The sequence below is a fragment of the Gordionus sp. m RMFG-2023 genome, chromosome 3 (genome assembly GCF_954871325.1).
Source record: "Gordionus sp. m RMFG-2023 chromosome 3, tfGorSpeb1-WG-v2, whole genome shotgun sequence".
Classification (NCBI taxonomy): Eukaryota; Metazoa; Nematomorpha; class Gordioida; order Chordodea; family Parachordodidae; genus Gordionus; species Gordionus sp. m RMFG-2023.
This window is the reverse complement of record NC_088777.1, coordinates 44,317,908-44,332,748: the sequence shown is the minus strand read 5'-3', so window position 1 is coordinate 44,332,748 and position 14,841 is coordinate 44,317,908. Positions and strand designations below refer to the sequence as shown.

General features: G+C 27.0%; 1 protein-coding gene across 1 annotated transcript in view; it reads right to left on the bottom strand.

The window, feature by feature from the left end:
* The window catches only part of LOC135925811 (uncharacterized), a 38,015-nt gene that overhangs the window by 17,260 nt on the left and 5,914 nt on the right, over positions 1-14,841 (bottom strand). Inside the window, exon 3 of the mRNA XM_065461302.1 lies at positions 5,773-5,878. Within this exon, the coding sequence (XP_065317374.1) occupies positions 5,773-5,878 (106 nt within the window). The remainder of the gene's footprint in view (positions 1-5,772; positions 5,879-14,841) is intronic.

The window sequence follows — 14,841 nt, the reverse complement described above, 5'->3', positions numbered from 1 at the left end:
GGTAGTCAAATAAACTTGTGGCATCTTTGGAAAATGTGATATCAAAATATAATGGATTTGGTTATGGTAATTAAAAACTGTTATAATAGCTGATTCTAATTTTAAGTACGCTTTTACAATAAAAAAATAATCCCATACGAATTATAGAATCTTTTGGAATGCGTCGCGTTTTTTTATTTTATTTCTGTCTTTAACAATATTAATTCTTAGATTTTTGAGATTTTTTTAACACACTTTTTTTAAATAGAAGAAGAAATTTTCTAGAAGATTATATGGAATTAGAAATTTAAGGAGGGGGTTTTATCAATTTTAAAAAATGAAAGCAAATTTTCGTCATATATCAATATAGAAGTATTGTGGAAATAAAAATTTTACCTAATCATATTTCCCATTAAGGAAGGGGGTGGGAGGTTTCCCCTAAACCCCCCATTGCTTATACTGTAACTATCAAATTTTTTAACAATATAAATTATATTATTAAATTTATGATTGTTTTTTATAAATAAAGTTATTTTTTAAACTTTAAAAAAAATTCGAGGGCTATGGGAAGGGGGGCGTGTCAACTTCAAAGTCCAAACCCCCCTCTCTACGCCACTAAAACTAAGAGCTATTGGAACATCAAAACGCTCACACGTTCAAATTAAGACATGGACCAAAATCTCACAAAGTGTTATCCATGTATGGTGACAGGAGGGTTATGACGATTTTTGCATCCTTAAAATTTCAGAGGAATCTCAAGTAACTTTCTAATATTATAAAGGAGGGAGGGGGCTCAGCATCATTTGAGTAAATCCAGATGGTTATGGTTGACCAATGTTAGTTCAATCCAAATTCAAAATAATTTTTCTTTTAAAAAAGAAGAAAAAAAATGAGATTGAAGTACCCGTGGTGCTGTTAAACGGCTCGATTTCGCTAATTTTAAATTAAGATTTTAGCCAAAATAAATGTCATGCAAGCCTTGAGATTTGGTTAATAGATATCCAAACTTTTTTGCCATCTATGAGCAAAATCTCCAGGATTGCGCATATTTTTCAGTCTAAAATATTAGTTCAACTCGAAAAATCGAGCCAGCTTGCGGATATTTATTATATTTTTACTTTAAAAAAACATAACTGGGGGTTTAACTTCTCATTCATATTTACTGCGAATTCGGGGCGAATACTCGAATATGTACTAAATAAAATAATATTTTAAATCACAACTCAGCATAAATATAAGACAGCGCTATTCATATTTTTTTTATTAATTATATATAAAAGAAGATCTATAAGATAATAATAATATATAATTGAATCGAAAGGAAAGGAAACATTTAATTATGTTACGCATCATGTAAAGTAATCAAATTACCTGTTTGACCTTCTTTTTTTTTAAAAAAGAAGAATATATAGCATTTTTATGAAATAGATTTATCCACGAAACAAAATATTTATTTCAATTACGTAAGTAAACAATATTCATAAACATACTGATTAAGAAATCAAAATAAATTAAATTTATCAAGCACTGCTTAAGTGATGAACGCGTTTATAGCCTATCAGTATTTATTTTTTAGTAAAGAATTCTAATTAGATGTCTGAATAGAATATACTACTCAGAATTTGGAATAATAATTAAGAAGATCTACAACGCCATTAAATGATTTATTGTTCGCCGAGAGTTGGTATTCATTGATTAAACTAGCCATGATAAAAATGATTCATCATATAGTTATCGAAGTGACGAATAAACAACAGCTTAGACAAACGAACACATATTCAGATGATGAGATAGTGCAATCTTTTTTAAACGAAAAAAAAAGACCTTTTTTAATGTTCCTCGAGACCGATTATGTGTTACTCGTGTTCAACAACGATGGTATTAATTGATAGATCTAGCGTTCTGTAGAAGATTGACGGGTCGAATTATTGTTCTAAACTTTGGATTTCGTCTTCTTTAAAGTTTTCTACTTCGTCGATTAGAGAAGAGTAGAGGCGCGGATTCAAGTAAAGGTCTAATCGATCTGCGGCCCATCCCCTAGATCGTTGTCATGGATATCCTCATTATTTATTCATTGATGGCTTGATCTGTCCGCTAAGTTCTGTTCCGAAGCTATTCATGCTAAATTCCGTGCAAGGTGGACAAAGTTAAAGAATCTAGCGGACAGATCAAGCCGTCAATGGTAATGAGGATGCCCATGCCACTCTCCGTGAAATTGATATAGGGGTTCTGCCGCTAATCGATCAGGTCCTCCCTTGGATCTATGTCTCCACTCCTCTCTAATAGACGAAGTAGACAAATTTAACGAAAACGAGATCCAAAGAATGTTTGGATCAAGACTTCGACCCGACAATCTTCGACAGAACGCTAGATCTATCAATTTATACAGTCGCTAAAGAACACGAGGAACACATAAACGATCCCGAGGAACATTAACCACCTTCGTTTACTTACATTTTTAGATTCGCAATAAAATATAGTTTAATATCTTTCAATTATCTATATATATTTTGTACACGTGTAGGTCCGGAAATTCAGGAGGGCAAGCTTAAGAAATAAAGTCCCGTGCCTATATAAAGGCAATTAAGGGTTTTAAAAAAAAATAATCTTTTTTCAATTATTTTTACCGTTACGCTAATCGTTATTTCTTGAAATTTCTGAACCAACGAGCCCTGATTGGTTGAATTTTTACATGGTTTTTATAATATAATTATGCACTTTACAATATATACGTTGTCAGCCATGAATTGTACTATTTGTTTAGTTATAAATGTATGTTCATTTGTATTATCAATCCAAAAATTTTATTATTGAGCACGTGGGTCTTTTTTTTACAACCACAAAAAACAAAAATCGCATTTGAAAGTATAATGATTAAGGATAGGCATCTTTAAAATAATTATATTTCCATACATTTCTGACAATCTCTTTGTCTACAAAAAAATTTTATATTTTTTTAAAAAAACCTTTTAAAATAAAATATGTTTGCGGTAAATTTTATTTTATTTTTTCAAAATTTTTGAACGCCTTTTTTGCAAAAAGTTTATCCTTCGATTTTTTTAATATTAAAAATATAACTATAAAAAACAATTTTTAAAAACGAATAAAAATTATAATTCAAAAAAAACGATAAAATAAAATAGTATTACATTATATTACTTTTACTATGAAGCTCTTTAACCAATGATTTGCAGCTATTTATTTATAATTTTTTTTTTAAAAAAAGGCCAAAAAAAATGGAAGAAATCATTTAATAATGATGATACATTATTATAAATAGGAATAAGCGTAAAGGAGTACTAAGGTAAACAAAGTTGTCAAGGGGATAGGTTGGAATAGATTTTTAGAATAGTGGTGATAACTCTTTGACCAACTCCAAAACGATCAAGAGTATTCATCAATTCATAAAAAATTCTTAATTTTTTAAGGGAAACATAACTTAGCAGCCTATATTTTATGGTTACCAATTGATACAAAAAAATTTCTCCAGTCCAATTAAAGCGGAAAATATATTTTTAAATTAGTTTCGATCGAGTCTTTCGGCAGGTGTTCAATAAAAAAAATGCAGGATAGTCTGTTGCGTCTTAACGCAAAAGTAAATCTGCTTTAAACGTAGTAGAGTTTAAAAAAATATATATAATTTTTTTAAATGAGTGAAGAAAAAAAAGCTTCTTAAAAATATTAGTGCGGGAATAGTTGTCATAAAATAAAAAAAAATTATCTATAATAAAGATTTCTTTCCATATGGATGGATGGAATTAATTTTTGGTAATATAATAATTTTCATCGATAAATTTTTTTTTATCGGCGCATAAACAAAAAAGAAGTAGTTAAAGATCCTAATTTTTTTTTAACGAATTTTATCCTCCAACGAGTTAAAAAAAATTATATAACCTATTACTTATATCATTTTTCTTTTCAATACATTTTTTAAACCTGATAAAAACAATTATTATTATAATATAAAATATAGATTATACATAATATGCTATGGTTGACATAATTTTTTTTATATATTAGAATCGAATTATTATATCGATAATACTTATTAATTTGTGGAATATAATGTATTATGTATTTTTGTGTCGGATTATAGTTATGTATGCGTGTATGTAGTAAGAGAGAAGAAGATAATTGTATCTTGTATTATAATGTGAAGCTAATGAAAAATTACATAATATAATAGAAAATTTTTTTTGATATTAACCTATTAACTTGTATGTGTATTTATAAATATATATTTATTGTTATATTTTAATATAATCTGTTTTTCTTTTCAATATTTATTAATTCCATCTTATTTTAAGAAGAAGTTTTCCGAAAACTACTTTTTATTCGACACCATTATTACTTATATTAGTATTATCGTCGGTTGAAAATTATAATGTTCTATATTCATTTTTTAAAATTTTTCAGGAGAACATTATATTTAAAGGATAACACTATAATGCACTTAAAGGACTATTCTAAATTATATTTTTATCGTTAATTTATATGATATACACACACTACTTAAGAATTGATTTATCGAATAGTACATTTTGCAATAAATGTGGATATAAAACACTATTAATAGTCAGCCGATGGTATATTTAATAAACTATGTAATAAATGGCATCACGCTATAAGTGAGTTGGCGAACCAGGGTTAGAAAAATTAAAAGGACTGGGCCGGGCCAAAAGAATGTGAAGCAAATTGCTCATAAAAAATATTTTAGGTCTTAGATGTGTTCAAAAGAGTTAGACTATGTAAATAGGGATGGTGTCAAATGGCCCGATTAATTTTAGCCAAAATAATATTATGCAATCCTCGATATTTGGCATATAGAAGTTCAAACCTTTCTGCCACCTATGACCCAAATCTACAGGTTTATATAATATTATATTTTGACTGAAATCTTAATCGAGTCGTTTAGTAGATAATATTATTTTGACCAAAATTTCAGATATAAAATAGAGTATCTTCTTAAATTGACAATATTTCTTATGAAAATATGATTTTCTTGGGGAGGCTAGGAAAATTTCATGATTTGTAAAAAAAAAATATTATCTGGCCTCCGTGGTCAGCTTAATCCAAACTCCGTTTGTTTGATTGACGGGCAATGTTCCAAAAAAATTTCTCTTTGATAATTTATAAAACTTACGAATATTGGTATAGGTGAATACATACCACAAATCAAAATAATTAAACCCAGATATTCGGTCTCCATAATCGTTTACCATGAGTTAGTGAGATTAGTTATATAAAAAAAATGATTCAAGGAAAAGATAACCCTCTGATTTTCTTTTTTTTGATCAACGTGAAACAAAGGCCACATTTATAATAAACGCGTATGTTCAAGCGTTGCGTTTTAAAGTAGTGTTATTACAAAATAAAACCAATAGGCATAGATTCATAAATATGAAGCGTTATGATGATTAACGCTATGATAAAATTTGAAAACCATATATTGCAACACGTTGATAAAAAAATGTACAATACTATTAAAAATAATAGCGAATTAGATAAAAAGATGCATGATTTTTCTTAAATGTTAAATAAAATAATTCTCTTTATTTTAGCTTTATCCCAAATTAGTTTTTAAAATTGAATCAGTTATAATAACGCAACGCTTAAAGATAACGCTTTTATTATAAAAACAGCCTAAGTTGTTTATTTAGTAGAGCCATAGGAACATCGCCTCAAATTCATCTCTTTTGCATATGGACGATAAAATTATAAGGTCTAGCTTATCTATTTCCAGTACCTGATACTGGTGTTAAAAAAATCGTTAAACATTAGATTTTTGTTTACTCATTTTCCCGCATTCGTCACACTTCAGCATTTCGTCGGAGAGGTTTTTATCGTTAGCTTTTTCACAGATACTACAAGATTTGTTCGAGGAAGATGAGGGCGAATTCTAAAAAAAAATTTTTATAAAATTGTTTTTAATTATTTTAATAATAAAAAAAATTAATACGTGGCAAAAATATTATATCATTCAAATCTTAATAATCGACCTTTACAAAAAATAGATCTAAAGAACGTATCTTAATTTATTTCTCGTACTTATAAAATAAAAACATCTTCAAAATAAATTATTAAAGTTAATCATAATTTTTTTTATTTATGAAAAGAGAGAAGAATATTACGTCAATTGAATTTTAATTTTCTTTGTCAACACCCCCCCCCCCCGCCTACGAAGAGATAATGTTATATTATCGTGTAGTAAATTATTTTATTTTTATTAATTATTTATAAATTCAAATCCCTTCCTTCCTTATTATGTATCAGCATAATCTTAAAGCATACATATAAGACATTATTTTAAATAAGTAAAAAGAAAGCTTTGCTTTTTTTAAAAAAAAAAGGATCTTGAGTAGCCGCCAGGAGTCTGTCCTATCCACAATGCAATTTTTAAAAACGGCGAACTCAGTATTTTATTCAGAAAAATATTACGCACAGTAAGTTTTACACATCTATTAACGAAATCTCGAGACAGGCGATATTTTTCTAGCTAAAATATTGAGTTAGCTGTTTTTAAAAAACAAGGCGATTTTGCCTCGCTATTTATAGAGTCCTATCTCAAGAATATATTATGTAAAAATTTACATGATTGAATAATAAAACATATTAAAAAAATTTTTAGGTTAAAAGACATTTTTTTTTAAAAAAAACCTTAATTTGTACCTGTATTAAAATATAAATAATGTTTTGGTTGAAGATAGAAGATGAAATAAATTACAAATGTAAAAAAAAATAATATATGAGTAAAGCAATACATATTTTTTTTAAAGTAATCTAATCTAATATTATGTAAATAAAAAACATTTTATATCAAAATATTAATTTATTTTTTACATTTTTTAAAAAAATATAATTATAAAATATGTCAAGGGCTCGAAAATGACATTATTATCTTATCTTCTATTTATCTACTCCTTTTTTAAAATATATAATATGTATCTATCTCGTATCCCATTTTTATATTTGACATGTTAATTTAAAAATCGCCGCAAGATATCTCATTGTTATGGGAATAAAATTTTATGTCAGCATTGATATATGGTTCTTAGTTGATCAATTAAATCCCATAGGAAGAGTAAAAAATATTATCAATTTCGGATAAAAATGGATTGCTAAAAAAACTCAAATCTAACTCACATTTTTAAAATGGCTAAAACAAGATTTTAGGTAAACAAATATAATCTATATTTGTCCAAATGATGGCAGCTTTTTTGGCAAAGTCTTGAGACTTAAGTAATATATTTTTAGCTAAAATTTTTAACCCGTTATGAACGTTTTTTTAAACAGTACTACCTATAATAATGAAAGTCGGTATAGAAGATGAGATTCGCCTATAACATTTTAATATTAATCCGACACCCAAAAAGATAATGAGAAATCTTTATAAACAAAAAAAAGGCAAACATTTTCTGAAATTTTTATGGTAGGATACTGGAATGCGTTTCCGGTCAAATCAGATTAATATGATATATATAATAATATAATCTGCTATCCGTCTTAAAAAAATTTGCACAAGATTCTCTGTTCAATCATATTTAGGCCTTCTTTCCTTCCTTTCTTCCCCGCGGAAAAAAATTATTTTTAAATGTATGTCGTAATTTTTAAAGGGATCATGACTATCCGGGATCTTCACGGGATTTAAAGGGATCCCTTTAAAATTTCAATTTTTTAAAGGATAAAGAACTATACGGTATTATCACTGGGGCAGAGATTGACCTCCAGTTGAATAAATCTTTTGATTAGCTATCGAATGATACTCTATACTAGACATATCTTATATCATAAGGCCAAAAAAAAACAAATTGAAAATTAAAAACGCAACGAAACTCGTGGAAAACGCTTTTAAAATAAGATTCCTCTTTATCACGATTAAAACGTGACAATCCCATCCCGTATTATCATTCCTTAATTATCAACCCTAATTTTTTAGTTATCCCTTTAAATCCCGTGAAGATCCCGGATAGTCATGATCCCTTTAAAAATTACGACATGTATAATATTTTCGGCTGGAAACCGGTATTTTGTGATAGTAAAATTTCTATTTGAATACGAGTTTTAGTGTAAGGTTTAGATTATTAGTATGTATTAAATTAGTTTGTAATTTTTTTTTGTTAAATAAAATATTAATCTATGTAAGTTAACCAAAACTTTTATTTTTTTTAAAAAAAAATGATACCCTATCATACTTTGTCATAAAATAATATATTATAATAATAATTGATAAAATTTTCTTTCATTCATTCTTTCTTTCGAAAGGAAAAAAAAAAGGAAAATAGATTTATCAAAATTTTCATAATTTGCGAAAAGGGGAATTAAAAAAAAATCAATATTTTTTTAAATAATATTTTAACAAAATTACGCAGTGAAAAACTTCTACAAGAGATTATGGTCCAACTTAAGGAAATTACTTCTAATCACATGATCTGTCAGATTTAACCATTTTTAATATTATCGTGATCCCTAACTCATATCTCTCAAACATTTAATTAACCCTAATCCATATCTTACTTGTTTAACCTTAAATCGTAGTTTCATCCAATTAAAAAATTTCTTCGAGTTGCAGATTCTTAGAGTTGGGTGGGTTTATTAAATTATCGATATTGTCATGGGGAAAAAATTTGAATTTTAAAGTGATCAAGATAAGCGATGGTCACATTAACAGGTTTCACCGATTTTATATACTATTTAAAAAAATGAATATTTCTTTCAAATTATATTAAAATTTTTAAAACCTTAGCTAATTGCTTCTCTCTTTTTTTAAAAAAAATATAAAGTTACTTACTTATTTTTTTTTAAAAAAAACTCAAGAATAAATCAATAAAAAAAAAATTATTTTTTTAATGAATTCTATTTCTTTTTAATTATTTTTTAAATTGAGGGGGAGAGATATTTATAAAAATTTAAAGGGATTTATTTTTTTAAATATAAAATATTTTATCTGACAAATATATAAGATAAAAGTCAAACCAATCATATTTTATTTTTTTTCTTCTATCCTCTTTAAGTTTTCTCAAGAGATTTATTTTAAAACAATTTGAAAAAAAAAGGTATGGGGTCATCCAAGGAAGGAATGGATGCTCAGGTAATTAAAACGATGAATATTTTCAATGCAATGACGGGTAGCTTCAGCCAACACAAGAAGATGGCGCTAATGTGTTTAGAGATTTAGACATGATAAAGATTTCTAAGTTGTTCCGAGCAACGCGTAAATCAAGCTGGGCATTGCCTCCAGCCATTTATTGCCAGTTTTCGTTTTAAAAATTATTAAGTTGAGAATGACCTCAAAATGACCTTTCATGAGGAGGCAATCAAGTGGAATTGGCAACAAGTGAAACCAGTCTTTTTGTGTATGGCGGTTGGTATATGAAATGGTGAACAAATCCACTGACCCCCAATAATATGTTAATAATTTGTAATTGAATTTTTTTTTTAAAAAAAGTCAAGTGGTTACACCCTTGTAACCTTGGTGATAGAAGCCAAAATTTTCCTGTTACAGAAATCAAATTATGGGGAGTAGCCATAAAAATTTTGAAAAGGGTAACTTTTATTAAGATGGTTAGTGTTAATATAGGATGACGATTAGACAGTAAGATTTGCATCACATCGATGTTTACAATGATCCGGTTAGCTCATTGAGGGTTAAGGATCATTTCTGGCTGTTGGGCACTAATAGATTAACGTCGGAGGCATTGGCTAGATATCGATATTATCTAATTAGAATTGTCTGCTAAGGTTCGAAAAATTATAATAGTTATTGGAAAAAAAGACCTTTAATTGATTATAAATTTTTATATAAATAAAATCAATATTGCTCATATTAGTTGTATGTATATCACGAATATTTTCATTTTCAATTAAAAATAGTTCGTATTGTTATCTATCTATTTTATCTATCCATCAAATATAATCACTAAATTTGATTTTCATTTCAAAATAACTAAGCTGGTAGAGTGATCTCTTATCTAGAAAAATTAGAAGAGAAATGGGAGCTCAACAAATTTGATGATAAAATTTTAAAAAATTAAAGCAAATTATTATTTAATTTTTATAAAAGAATAATGATGGCTATATGACCTTCAAAAAAATATAAACTTTGTATTTATCATTATTTAAAATAATTAAATAATAACAATATAAAAAGCAAAACAAATTCATTTTTAATTTATATATTTTTTTCTTCTTTAAAAGTGTTTTTTTATTTGATAAAAATAATTTGCCAAAAATTGATATTTGAAAAAAAAAATTAAATATTAATATAGGTGAGTGAGACTTTTGATCAGGGTTGGCAAGTATGTCAATTTACCAGTCAAATTCAGTCAATTAACCGGAAGAGTATTTGACCTGTCAAATACGGTCAAATACTCTAAAAAATTTAAAGAAAAAATGAATTAAAAATATGTTTAAAAAAGGGAAAAACTATCTAAATACATGGTGATCACAATGTTTACTTATTTGGGTCCACAATATCAAGAGAAGAACTCACTAGCAGTGAAATTAATGAAGTATGTGATATAATTCAAGAATTAGATATTTTACAAGGTAGTGATGACCAAAATATTTAAAGTGATATAATTAATTTCAGAAGCTGTGGAAATTAGTAATTTCCAGAAACAATCAATTCCGACCTCAAGTTAATAGATTAAACTTTGTCTACCCTGCCCAGAGACTAAGAATTCCTAGTTCTGCTTCTTCTTTAAAAAGAAATAGGTCGATTTGGGTTAATATTCTTATGAAAATAGAAATCGATTGAAGATCTAAGGCATCAGGAAAATTGATTAAAAAATATTATAGAAAATGTTAATTTAATATGAATCAGAACAAGACTCTGCTAAATATAGCTACACGTTAGTTAATGAATGACAATGAATTTAAAAAATTAATATTATAGATTCATTTTACTATTATATTCAAAATAAAGTTAATATTAACTTAAAAAAACATATATTTGAATTTGACTGTATTTGACCGGTCAAATATCGATCAATTGACCGAAACGTATTTGACCGGTCAAATGCACAACTCTGCTTTAGATATTGTGATTAAATACATATGTAATTTGAATTATAAAATGAAAAATGTAATACATCATGATTTGCGGTAATTAGAAATTTAAAATGCCCCCATTTATTTTTTTTAAGTGAAGAAAAAAGAAAACAATAATTTAGGAGGGATTGAATCTTAATAGATTATAACTTCCATTCATTTAAATATTTATCAATATAAATCAGCTGGCGGCATGTCATTCTTGATTTCTCGTATAAATATATAGGAGAACTAAAAGATGTCACCAGCTGATTCGTATTCAATAACGCTTCAAAATGCATTTTAATGAATGAATAGCCAGTCTACTTGGGTATTATAGGTCATTAAGATGTAATACTAGATTGGAGATTTATTCAATAAAGGTGTGCATACATAGGAGTCAGCTGTGGCGACATTTTGTGGTTTGCATGTCGACTTCATTTATAATTATATGAATGCATATTAATGTCATGATACTACCTAGACCAACGATATATTGACAATTCATTCATTAAAAGTGTGTATACATAGGAGTCAGCTGTAGCATTTTGTGGTTTGCGTGTCGACTAATTGTATTATTTATAATTATTTTAATGCACATTAATGTCATATAGTCGACGTAGCTGACCCCTGAGTAAATAAAAAATGTTATATGGAAACTAGAATGGGGTGTCGCCAGCTGATTTGAATTCCGCGACGCTTAAAAAATGCATTTTAGTTAATAAATTGTCATTCAAGGCAAGTATTATTATGCCATTGACATATTGTCCAAAATCTTTTTTAAAAAATTCGAAAAGTTTTAAAATTTAATTAAATCGTATGTTAAATTTTTGAAATTTTCTAGTATATTTTGAACAGGTTTTTATTTTTATTTCTTTTTTTTTAATTGTTTCAAAAGTTGGTGAAATCAAATTTTTTTTCATATTTTGGACACAGCCTTACAAAAGAATTTTTTACAACTACTTTTTGGGAATATTTCTAACTGATCTGAGGAGGTATTTTGCATTTATGACCACTATAAAAATATCTAACAAATTTTTGAATAAATTTCGTTTCCACATTTCGACCACAAAAATTTTAGATGAAAGTTAAGTGATATCTAAAAAAAAGAACTCTCGTTTAAATGTTATGATGATAAAATGTCTTCAACATATGGCATTAGAGGTAGCCGAATGTCTTTTAAAAACAATATTTTAACATTTTTAAAAAAAAATTACCATCTTTTCGAAAAAATTTTTTGAAATAATAAATCGATTGTTATATTTATATTTTTTTTAAAAAAAAAGCCAATTAATTTAGCAGACACCCATAATATTTAACGTATAAATTACTAAAAAAAATTCTTAATTCAATAATTGGTAAAACATTATAATAAAGGTAAGAATTCAATGACAGATGTTTTTAATTTTTCGTGTTAATTATTTTGTATTAATCATAATTCAATAATCAAATCAAAACCATTTTTACATAATATATAATAATTTAATTTATAATTTTTAAAAGTTAAAATATTGCGAAAAAAAACACCTTCAATATTTAGTACTACCTATCTAATTTATTATTTTATAAATATATTAATAACCGTTGGCAGGTTCGTAATGTAATAAATATTATTCTGATAAAAAAATAAAAAGTTTAAAATTTCGCATCAAAAAAGAATAAATTTTGATGAACTCAAAAAAAAATATTAAAAAAATAACGGTTATTGTTTTTTTTTGGTTTGTATTGGTGGGGAGTTGGATCGTAAAAATAATTTGTATTAAATATTAAGCTACCGCGGCAAAAATAACTTGTCTAATTTGGTTATCTATATCTTCCTGTGGATCGGAAATAGTGTCGTTAAACTAGCTCGATTTCACCGATGATTTTAAATTAATATTTTTAGCCAAAAAATAGTATTATGCAAGCCTTGAAATTTCGTCGATGGATGTCCAAACCTTTCTGCCACCTATGAGCAAAGTTTCCAGACCTGTGTAATATATTTTGGCTAAAATATTGGGTTAACGATTTCTAAAAATGGCCAACCCATTATTTTGACCAAAAATATTAAGCTGGAGATTTTACTCAGAGCTGACAGATAAGTTTGGACATCTATTAACGAAATCGAAGCTTTACCCTATATTTTGGCTAAAAAAATTGTCTAAATCGAGTCGTTTAACAAAACACAATATTAGACTGATGGTCAATATTTGGTCACTTTTGTAAATAATTTTTATTGTATATATGGCTACGGCGGCCAAAGAGCTTGTTCTAATTTAGATAACTCGCCCCGTGAATCGGAAATAATAATTTTTTGTGCTCAAATTAGACAGGTGCTCATTAATTATATACTCTTCAATTGATACAACATTAATATTATATTAACAGAGAATCGCCCAAATCAGGCAAGCCCGTATTATATTCGGAAAAAAAATAATGGAGTATCATTATCATGCAATAGTGGCTTGGTTGTTGGTAGTAAAAAAAATAAAATGGAAAAAAAATGCGGGAAACGCAAATTATATATCGACGCGTTAGTTAGGTTACATTGAATTTACAAAAAAAAAATTACACAATAAAATAAATTCAATAACCCTCTAATTAAGTGGATATTGTGAAAATAATGTTCTCTACAACCCCCCCCCTTTCGATAATGTAATAAAGTACAGAAATCATTATCGATACAACTTTTTAATGGCATTTTATCTATATATAGTACACATAATAATTATTATTTTTTAAAAAAAGGAATCAAAAAACGATAACTAAAAAATAATGAGTCGGGTGAAATGGAGTGGGTACAAGAGCCATCACTGACGTGTCCGAAATCGAGAGAACTCGGATATTTATTCGGGCTGGGCCGGATTAGGTTAAGATTGTCTTGAACGATTCGTATTCGATTTTTGTTAAAGAATTAAATATTACTATAGTAATTATACCAATCGAAAAAGAATCAGACCTTCGTGGACCTTAATTTTTTATAGCCCGGTCCAGACCAGCAGTAAAAAAGATTTTTAGGCCTCAGGCCCGGCCCATATTTTATATTGAAAAAATTTCCCAAGCCCTGCCTATATATCCAAAAATTTAATTATAAACCATATTTAAACGTATTTAAGCAATGGTTTTGTTTACAATAATAAAATTTATTATTAGTACCGGCCCCTAAAAATCTCTGATATAAATAGCATATTTTATTATTAATAATAAATATGAAAAATACGGTTTGTTTAAAAGAATGAATATTCATAATTAGATTAATGATATGGTTAGATTAGGCCTATTCAAAAAAAATTCACGAATACGAATAATAAATTATTCGTTTTATCCGAATACGAATAATAAATTATTCGTTTTATCCGAATACGAATAATTATTGATTCGATTCGAATAAAACGAATTATTCGGAATATTTAATAAATTGCTTTTAATAAATCTAACATTTGTCATTTTTATTTGATGACCATCCAATCTGACAGGTAATGTGTTTTAAAGAGACTAGCACAAATTTAAAAAATCTCTGAAGTGAAAATTAAAGCAATATTTAAATTTTTATTTGCCATATTTTTCGAACTTACGAGAAGTTTATTTTTTGACTAATAATAAATTATATTAAAAATTACACAAACCAAAGGTATATAAAAATATAATACATCTCTACAATAAATTTTGTTAGCTAGCCTAATTATGTTAGAAGAGAATGCTTTTAATGAAATAGTTATGCTTGATGTTGAATTTGAAAAATTTCCTCACAAGAGCGAATATATGGGGTCAATATCAAATCACAAGAGCATTATAAAATGTAAAGGCAAAACAACATCCCTTCTTATTAATCATTATAATAGGTTTCATTCACAC